The sequence below is a fragment of the Pezoporus wallicus genome, unplaced genomic scaffold, assembly GCF_028554395.1.
Source record: "Pezoporus wallicus isolate ANWC-B61680 ecotype Strahan unplaced genomic scaffold, APGP_CSIRO_Pwel_v1 contig_7731, whole genome shotgun sequence".
NCBI classification, from domain to species: Eukaryota; Metazoa; Chordata; class Aves; order Psittaciformes; family Psittacidae; genus Pezoporus; species Pezoporus wallicus.
The window spans coordinates 1,428,083-1,437,951 of record NW_026635361.1 but is presented as its reverse complement, the minus strand read 5'-3'; the positions used below and the strand labels follow the sequence as shown (position 1 = coordinate 1,437,951).

General features: G+C 58.2%; 1 protein-coding gene across 3 annotated transcripts; it reads right to left on the bottom strand.

Annotated features, from left to right (window-relative positions):
* Positions 1 to 841: 841 nt before the first annotated feature.
* On the bottom strand, positions 842 to 9,615 carry CLK3 (CDC like kinase 3). 3 transcript variants are annotated; one of them, XM_057421408.1, is made up of 12 exons: positions 9,452 to 9,615; positions 7,604 to 7,811; positions 5,455 to 5,548; positions 5,118 to 5,184; positions 4,419 to 4,535; positions 3,887 to 4,053; positions 3,670 to 3,764; positions 2,641 to 2,770; positions 2,147 to 2,229; positions 1,726 to 1,805; positions 1,478 to 1,568; positions 842 to 1,223 (listed from the first exon to the last, which is right to left on the bottom strand). In XM_057421408.1, the coding sequence occupies exons 1-12, from the start codon at positions 9,601 to 9,603 to the stop codon at positions 1,038 to 1,040; spliced, it is 1,470 nt and encodes a 489-aa protein (XP_057277391.1). In that variant the 5' UTR covers positions 9,604 to 9,615; the 3' UTR covers positions 842 to 1,037. The 3 variants fall into 3 exon arrangements, with proteins under 3 accessions (XP_057277391.1, XP_057277400.1, XP_057277408.1); XM_057421417.1 differs by having other exon boundaries at positions 7,604 to 7,842; positions 9,452 to 9,559; XM_057421425.1 differs by lacking the exons at positions 5,455 to 5,548; positions 9,452 to 9,615 and having other exon boundaries at positions 7,604 to 7,741.
* Between the last annotated feature and the right edge of the window lie 254 nt (positions 9,616 to 9,869).

Sequence of the window (9,869 nt, the reverse complement as noted above, 5' to 3'; positions counted from 1 at the left end):
TCCCTCTGCCTCTTGTGGTGCTTTGGCTGTTTGCTTCGTGGAAGCTGGAGGCAGAGGAGCAAAGCCAGTGGAGGAGCACCCCTTGCTCGTTGCTGTAGTACAGCATTAGCTTTAGTCCCCTTCTTTTCACTTGCCTTGCTCACGACCCTCAATAAGAGGTTGCAGTTTCAGTTCCTGCTTTCCTTGCCCCTTCTGGGCTGTTGAATTGTAGCTTGTCCACACTGAGCACTGACAGGGCAGGAAGGCTCAAGGCTTCGGGCTGTGTTGGGCACAGTCCCACTTCACAGTGCCTGGTGCTGACAGATTTGGGCATTTGGCTGTACTTCCCTTTGGATACTTGAGGAAGCACCGGCCTCACCTCCATGAAACACATCTTCTGTGCAGCTGTGAGCTCTTCCAGAGCACTCAGAAACCCAGCCAGGGCGCTGGGTCCGTTTTCCCCCCTTCCCTATGTTATCTGTTCAGAGACCAGCTCATGTTCTAGCTGTGTTTGCAATAGTTTCTATCCCCCCACCTTCAGCACTACCCTAGGAACTGCCACAAGCGCTGCTGTGGTCACTGTGAAGATCACTGCACTGTCACTGCTTGATGCTCCATTTGTGACCTGATGTCTGTAATGACCAATTCCTGCCACTACTGGGGCCTGCCCTGAAATAAAGTGCAACGATTCCTGTGTGCTGGGCGTGTGGAGCTGAGTTATTTGGCTGCTGTTGCTCTAGAGCCTTCCTGCTGCTGCAGGGCAGGAGCCACTCACCCTCCCTGCTGCTTGGCTTCCAGTTCAGTTTCCACCACCTCCGTGGTGCTTGGGAGCAAGCTCCCCTCCACCTGCCCACAAGGGAAGTAGCAAACAATAAGAAACACTTTATTTTAACTTTACAACATATAAATAGACAAATCTGTGCTTTCCAACGGAGCTTTTCCCCCCTTCCCGGCCCCAGGGTCCTTGGTGCAGTGTTCCAGCCCCTCTGAGGCTGAGCAGGGCTGGGGCTCCGATCCTGGAGGTACAAATCCAGCAGGAATCACCCCGGCCCCGGCCGTCATCTGCTCAGGTCCCGGCTGGCGCCGCGGCCGCACAGCATCCGTTCCTCTGCGGAGAGGCCGGTGAAGAAGGGATGCAGGAGGGCTTCCGAGAACGTGATCCTCTGGGAAGGCTCGAATTCCAGCATCCTCCGCATGAGGTCGAAGAGCTGCGTGTGCTCCAGCGAGTCGTGCAACATGTAGGTCTGCACGAGAAGGGGGGACAGGGAGGAGGGTGCAGCACGCTGGTAGGGCAGGGACCGAGCCCTAGGCCCTGGGTTAGTGATGCATGGCACCCAACACAGCATCCCTCAGCTGCACCCACTCCAATCAACTTCTACTGCAGAGGAGAGCTCTGGGGCGCTGCAAAAGCCAGTTCCTAAGGGAAGGTCCCATCCTGAAGCCCCCCACCACCGATAAGGGGAAGGAGCAGTGCAGCCAGGCCTCCAGCAGCACCTACCCGCAGGGGCTTGCAGTTCTCTTGGACGTATCTCCCGTCGGACGTGTTCTCATCCCAAACCAGGTTTCCATTGTGGAAATACTTTTGCTTCCTGCCAAGGGAAGGTGGTGTTAGTAAAGCTGCTCCTGGGATGCACAGCCACTGCGTCTCCTGTGGTTATACACCCAGTGCAAGGACAGAGGTTGCAGCCTCAGTAATCAGCCACAGACAGTTGCCTGGGCTGGCTGAGGGCAGGAGCAGGCGCTCACCGAGTTCTGTGGATCATGTGGGATGGAATTGGCCCGAGGATCTTTTCCATCATGACGAGATGCTCCCGGTTCTCATGGGTCTGCAAAGGCAAACGGCAACGGGGCGTTAGTTCAGAGCTCGGGAGAGCTGATCACAAAAGGTCTGTCACCCACACAAGAGCAGGGGAAGGGGCAAGCCTCTGGAACGATGCAGGTTCTGCCCCCTTCTGCCTCTTGGTTCTTCTGTTCTTCACTGGCACAGTGAAGAAACCAGAGGGGATCCGAGCCTTGCACCATCCCTCAAACCCTGAGCATTCCTGGGCTTCTTTTCAAACTCAGCTTCTGATTGTCAGTGCCTGGTCTGCGTTTCCCTTCCCCTAAGTCCGAGCCCTTTTAGACACTGAGGACTTTGAGGTTACAGTGCCCCTTGCAAGAACCATACCTGGAAGAGCGTGAAGCCGCGGTAATACTCAAAGAGGATGCAGCCGGTGCTCCAGACATCGCATGGCTGCGCCCAGCCCAGCTCTGCAAAGAGAATCACAGTCACTGGGCGCTCCCAACACCTTCCCACCGGATTTCTCCTAGTTCCTTGTCACAACTGCAGGCATTACACAGAGACAGACCTAGAAGTGACCTGTGTGCTCCCCGGTGCCGTGCAAACACTGCTGAGTCTCCCCCAGACACTTTGTTCCAGCTTATGCTGACTCCACATTCCCCTGGAGCCAGTCTGAGCACTTCCCAAGTCCCCCAGGCTTTCCTCTCTGCACTCCATGCCAAGAGCCCGCCCTATCCATGACTACACCATCAGGACCTTGGGATCGCCAGCGATGCATGGAACAGGCCTTCCCCAAGAACCAGGGTGCTCTGAAGCTGGTTTTCCAGCAGCCCCTGGGACAAGGGTTCTCCCCCATCCTCCAAGCCTCCCGGAGCGCTCACCCAGGATGACTTCCGGTGGCCGGTAGTGCCGGGTGGCCACGATCGTGGTGTGGTGCTCGTGGTCGAAGGTGGCGCTGCCGAAGTCAGCCACGCGGATGCTCGTGTTCCGAATGGATTTCTCCTCGCAGCTCTGCAAGCAGAGAAACCCTCGCTACTTCTGGGAGCCGGTCCAGGGTGAAGCCAGGCTTTGAGAGTAGCCCTGGCCCCAGAGCTGCTGTGTCTGCACTGCTAAGGACAAGGATGGTAACTGCAAAGCTCTGAGCTCTTTACATCTTGGCGCTGAGGAAAGCCCCCAGTGCTCCTCCACGTCATAGACTGGAGCCCCTAAAGCAGTCTTACAGAATCATAGAATGGTTTGGGTTGGAAAGGACCTTAGGAGCATCCAGTTCCAACCCCCCTGCCATGGGCAGGGACACCTCACACTAAACCGTGTCACCCAAAGCTCTGTCCAACCTGGCCTTGAACACTGCCAGGGATGGAGCATTCACAGCTTCCTTGGGCAACCCATTCCAGTGCCTCAGCACCCTCACAGTAAAGAACTTCTGCCTTAGATCTAACCTGAACTTCCCCTGTTTCAGTTTGAAACCATCACCCCTTGTCCTATCACTACAGTCCCTGATGAAGAGTCCCTCTCCAGCATCTTTGTAGTCCCCTTCAGACACTGGAAGCTGCTCTGAGGTCTCCACACAGCTTCTCTTCTCTAGGCTGAACAGCCCCAATGTTCTCAGCCTATCTTCATACAGGAGCTGCTCCAGCCCCTGAGCATCCTTGTGGCCTCCTCTGGACTTGTTCCAACAGTTCCATGTCCTTTTTATGTTGAGGACACCAGAACCGCACACAATGCTCCAGGTGAGGTCTCACAGGAGCAGAGCAGAGGGGCTTTCAGAAGACATGGGAGAGGGAAAGGCCAGTTTGTTCCCATTGACCAGACTTCCAAGGCCTGGTGTGGGGCAGGCAGGGAACAGGGAAGATGCAATGTCTGCAGGGAGGGAAGGGCAGGCTGCTCCCCATCCATTGGACACAACCCACCTTTTTCTCATTGTAGAGAGTGTCAAAATCCGAGTTGACAAACAAGATGTTTTCTGGCTTGAGGTCGGTGTGCGTCAGTTGGTTCTCATGCAAAACTGCACCAGGGTGGAGAGGAGAGGGAAAACACACTGTGAAGCACCCAAAGGACTGCCCAGCCAAGCACCAGCCAGCTCCTCCTCGGCTCCCTCCCATCCCACCCCTGGCCCCGGGGACGTACATCTCAAGGCATGGCAGAGCTGGTAGGCCATGTGCCGGATCTGAGGGAGAGGGTATGGCTGGAAGTTGTTCTCCTTCAGGAACTCAAAAGTGTTCTTGCCCAGCAGCTCGAAGGCGATGCACATGTGGCCGTGGAAGTTGAACCAGTCTGACATCAGGACACAGAGGCTGCGGGGAGGGTTAACATCAGGCAGGGCAGTCCTGCACGGTTCCACCTGCTTCAGAAGTGGTTGGTGAGCATCAGCTCTGGGCCAGCTGACTCAGCAGCTCTCCTCTTCCAAACCTCAGGAGGAGTTTGGCACAGGGCGCCCAGAGAAGCTGTGGCTGCCCCATCCCTGGCAGTGTTCAAGGCCAGGTTGGACACAGGGGCTTGGAGCAAGCTGCTCCAGTGGAAAGGGTCCCTGCCTGTGGCAGGAGCTGGAATTGGATGAGCTTTAAGGTCTCTTCCAACCCAAACCAGGCTGTGGTTTTATGGCCCAAGCACACCACTTGTCTGAAGGGACGTGGTACCCAGGAGCCTTGTAGGCACTTACAATTTGTTCTCCTTATCCTTCTCTTTGATCTTTTTGAGGACGTTGATCTCCAGCCTGGCTGCCTCTCGGTACTTGCCAACATTCTTTATGATTTTCAGTGCCACCTGGGATTTGCCTCTGTAAGGGAAGAGACCGAAGGATGGAGTCAGAAACAAAGCCCACGTACACCCGTCCTCCTGCACACAGCCAGGGCACAGCTAGTGTGTTAAGAGGCTTAGTCATGCTCTCAGGGGCTGCCAGAGATTGATGCTGCTTGGCCAGCAGTTGACTTGAAGGGAAAGGCTGCTGCTGGGTAATGGTCCAAAGAGCTGCAGCCACCTCCCCTCTCCAGGTGTGCCAGAGGGATTCCCAAGGAGATCCCAGCAGCTCAGAGCCGGACAAGGGGTCAGGAAGAGGCAGGGTCAAGTGTAACCACAGGAGAGGTTAAACCAGAGGAGTACCCTGGCACATTAAGAGGTCGCTTTCCCCCCTGCCTGGCCCATCCCTCTGCTGCAGTTACTGCAGTGGAGCAGCCTGTGCCGAAGCACTTGGCTGCAGAGCACATCCCTGCCTCCCCATGAGCCAGGCATGAACCGGGCCCCTTTCCACTTGCTCTAACAACCGAATTCAACGAGCGGGAGGTGACAACTGCTCCCAGGCCCAAACTGTGACGCTTGCGAGCATCCAAGGGACACGCTCTGTGGAGGGGAAGGCGCCCACCTGGCATGGTCCACGCACTCCACCACCTTGCCAAAGGTGCCCTCGCCCAGGCTGCCGACGATCTCATCTAGGAGAGAGAACAGGAGCGGGCGTGAAGGCGGGAGCCCGGGCGGGAGCTGAGGTCCTGCCTCTTCCCAGCAACACCACGGCAAAGCAAAACCAAAGCATCTCAGCGCTACCCTCGTTAACACTCAAGTGTCTATCGGCTGCCTGAGGCAATTTACTGCTCGCTCCAGTTACAAGCAATCAAACAGCAGAGCCCCCTCGAGGAGGGCACGAGAGATGTGCTCTAACACGGGGATAGAAAGAGGTAAAGTTTTACGCAAGGTGGCTGTACATCGCTCGTGAAGCCAATCGCCGATCCTGCACACCAGGTGGCCTTCCTTGTCATCTTCCACGCTCCTGCTGCGCTTACTGCTCTGTTGGCTTCTCTGCACGCACCGCCCCCCGCAACGGCACACGACCGGTTCCGAGCGGCATTCAAAGGTTGGAGATGACGGTGCGTCGCGTTTCCCAGATGCCAGCATTTCATAAGGCACACGGCATATATAACGATAGGGATATTGCAAGGGACACGTCAAGACACAAACCGACTTCAAAACAGAAAAGTCATCAACAGCTACAGGTATGTAAAGAAAACTCGCTCATACGCTCCGCGGAGGGGAAATGCCCCCCCCTCTTCTTGGGCTAGGGTGAGGTGCCCGTGGCAGGAGGTTGGAAGTGCATGAGCTTAAGGTGTTTTCCGACCCAACCCAGGCTGGGGTTCTGTGAGTCTCGGAAGGGAGGCGGCAGCTGGGATGCTCAGCTCCGAGGCACCACCGTTGCCCAGAGAGCAGCAGATCCCGAGGATGCTGCCGGAGGCAGGGGAGGAGAAGGGCTTTGCCAGGAGAACCTCACCTTCTCCGCTGGCAACCGTGATGAAGGGCACCTGGCGCTGTCGGTTTGGACAAGCTGCCCAGTAGAAGCCAGAGGAGCAGTTCTCCCTCGGAGTAGCCCTTTAGAGCCTCGGTTAACACAGCACCACCTACCCAGTGTCCTGCCCTTCCTGACGGAGCCAGCTACTCACTGTCCCGAAATCCACACACCCGGCTCGGTGCAAACAGACCCGGGGCTGCAGGATGCAGCTTTAAGCCTGAGGGGACTTTAGCTGAATGAATCCCCAGGGACCATTTCGTTCCAGGCATCCCCTAAAGGTACGAGGCCACATTCCCCACTGCTACCTCCAGCTTCTACTGGAAAACCAGCCGAACGTTCCTGCAGGGACCTGGGGTCCACAAAGCAAGACCCTGCCCTAACTCCTGCTCTGTTTCTAGTCAGCCTTCAAAGTAACTTACAATCTCCACAGCCAAGGAAATGAATCCAAAGCTCACCATTCCCAGGCTTCTCTTTGCGTGCCCCCCACAGCTAGTCTGGAATAATGAGCTACAATCCAACCTCTAAAGGTCAACTGAAGGAGGAGAAGGGGGAGAGGACAGACAAATTTGAGGCTTCAAAGGGTTGAGATCGCACCAGCCCCAAACCTGCACCCCGTTATCACCATCACACGCACACCCCGACCACACCGGAGGGTTTCCATCCTGAGCCTGGCTCTTTCTAAAACAAGGCTTAAGAAGTCAACTGGACAGAACCAGGGGGAGGAAGGCAGAGTTCCCGGGCACACAGCATCCACTGGGACTGCAGGGATCAGGGCTCCCTCACTGAGCTGTCAAAACACTCAAAAGCAACAAACGGGTGGAAGATGGAAACGTCCCTTACAGGAGAGAGGGGGTGAGGCAGAGACCTCCCAGTGCTTCCAGGGCACTCCCAGGAGCAGCCTTCCCACCCGCTTCCAAATATTCCCTATTGATCCTGGGAAGGAATGGACAAGAGGCAAGTTCCAAGCTGCTTGTATGGAACCAGGGAAAGAGGACGTGTGCACATCCTCGGAAGGCAGAAGCCTTTCCCTGCGCCCCGTGGGACAGGGGTTAACACCACCACCAGGGCTACGACTTGGGCTGACTGATCCCATCTGCTACGGGATGCTGGCATGGAGGCAGCTGGACGTGCCCCCACCAGAACTAGGTACCAGTGCTGCAAACCAACCCCCCCCCCCGAGGGGCTGCAGGGAGCACAACAGAGCCCTGGCCACGTCCCAGCCCCACCAGTGCGGTCCCTGCAGCCAGGCTGGCCTGGGCCAGGGCTCCCCCTCGCTGGGCTGTCACGTGTGTGCCATTTGAAGCCTGCCCTGATCCCCTCCTGGCTGCACCGAGCACAGAGCTTGGCTTCCTCACGTATTAAGGCTACACAGGGGCTGGACTAGCACGAAACCAAGAGCTACGAACACTCCCTGCTCAACAAGACACAGGCTCTGGACTTGTACATTCCACATTGCAATGAAACACACAGAGGAATGGGATCAGAGGTACTCACCCAGCGCTCCGAGCTGGAAGGAGGCAAGAACAGTTAAAACCCTGAGCAATCCTCAGCTCGTTCTGGATGCTACTCACCGAGGAGGTACTGCTACAAGACCTGGTCCTGCGCTTCCGGCAGTGGTACTGGTACTTCCTGGCACGGTGCTGCTCCCGGCCTCTGGAACGCCGCCAGTTCCGCCCGCGGCCCGAGTAATAATCCTCTCCGAAGGACGGGCTTCGCTCTTCAAACCTGTAGGCATCGCTGTCCCGCCTGCACCGCCGCGGGTACGGCATCCTCTCAGCGCTGCGGCACAAGCAACAACGGCTCCGTGAGCCTGGAGAAGGCACGGTCCCCATGGAACCGAGCGGCCCTGGGGGACGGGGACAGGGGCACAACAGGAGGGTCCCAGCTCCAAACACCCCTCTGCTCAGCGACCACTTCTCAGGTGGTTGGAAGAGGCCACGGTGTGGTGTCAAGGGGATGGGATGCTCTGAGCTGCATCCGAGCTGCCTGCCTCACCTGAGCCCCCTCTGCCAGCACGCACAAGCGCTGTGTAACAGCCCCCAGGAGGATCCCTCATTAGTTCTTAAAGGAGGACCGAAGCCAGCAGCGATGCTGCAGTCACTGCCCCAGGGGGACTGGAGGCCCCAAGCCACCAAGCACACACACACACACACCTGTGGGTCACAAGCAGCAGCCACAAGGAAGACTTGGTCTCCGTGGTGTGATCAGGCTCCTGCCCCATGCTCCATGAGCCAGCACCACAAACTAGAGCTGTGCTTCTACCCTAGGTCTGATAACCCAGCTTCCACTCCAAGCCCTGCGTCACAGCTCCAGTGAGAAGCTGTGATTTAGGTAGGAGATGTTCCCACATGGATACTCGACCCCAAACACCCCCTTGGGAGACTTCAGCGAGAACTTTTAAGATCCAGAGGAATGGAAAGAACCTGAAGGACTCAGGTACAGAGGAGACCAATGAGCCTGTGAGTTTAGGCTGAGGATAAAGGGGCAGGAAGGTCGTCACTAAACCTGGGGCCATCCCAACCCCATTCAACTGGGAGATGGAAAAGCCCATTGCGTGCACCAGGAGTGCTTCCTCATCCGCTTCCTTCAAGTAACCCCAAGCCAGAAATTCACCTGTAGAACACGTCGGGAAGCTAAGGATGAGCCCAGCTCCCTTCTGCCTGCACCGGCTCCGGCACCACAGAGCAGTGAGGACCCAGCAGCCCCTTTCAGTCCCCACCTATTCCAGAACCCTCGCTGCAGCTCCCAGCCCTTATCCAGCACCTGACTGTCCCTGCGGGAATGCTGAACAAAGAGAGGTAACATCCAGAGCAGGAAAGCTCCCTTGGCAGCGCTGGATCCTTCCGGAGAGCACAGGTGAGGGCACAGCCGCTCACTCTCCCATCTGTAATCCTTGCAGGAGCAAGCGGGCTGTGGGACAGGGAGGCTCCAATGCCCCCAGAGCATCGGAACCAGGAAGCACCATCCCAGAGCAGGCTCTTCTCCCTTAGCAATGTTAAAGGTGCTGCTCTGGGACCAGCTTCAGGCTTGGTGCTGCGGGATGGATGCTCACGGCATTAAACCCTTTACTTCCACCGCTGGGATTTACAGGCTTAAAGCCGAGCTGCAGCTAGGAAACGGACCAGGGCAGGGACCGGGGTTATGGGATGGAACCGGCCTCAAGCTGCACCAGGGCAGGTTTAGATGGAGCTGAGGAACAATTCCTGCCCCAGAGGGTGCTCAGGCATTGGAACAGGCTGCCCAGGGCAGGGCTGCAGTCACCGTCCCTGCAAGGGTTCACACAGCGTGGAGACGAGGCCTCGGTGCCGTGGGTTAGTGGTGGCCTTGGCAGTGCTGGGGAACGGTTGGACCGGAGGAGCTGAGCGCTCTTTCCCACCCCGGTTGATTCCCGGCTCCCGGTGCCCACCCCCGGCCCTCACCTCCTGGACCGTGACCTCCGGCCGAGCTCCCTGCGGGGGGGCTCCCGCAGCCTCCCCTCGCAGCCGTCCCTGCTGCGGGACCTCCTCCTCTTCCAGCGGTGGCCCAGGCAGCCCTGGGGCTGCGGGGACCGGTACCTCTTGCAGTGATGCATCTGCGGGGACAGGCGGGGTCCGGTTCAGCCCGGGCCCTCCCCGACACCGCGGCCCGGCGGTGCCCCCAGCCCCGTTACCGGTTCCCCTCTCACCGCCGCCCCGGGCCCCTCCGCCCCTGCGGCCCGGACCCAGCGGCCCCCAGCGCCGCCGCTCAGCTCCGCTCCGCTTCCGCTTCCGGTGCCGCCCCGCGCGGCTCCGCCCGCCCCGGGGTCGCGGCTCAGCAGGGCCGGGGCCGGGCCGTTGGGAACGGGGTGCGGGGGGGAAC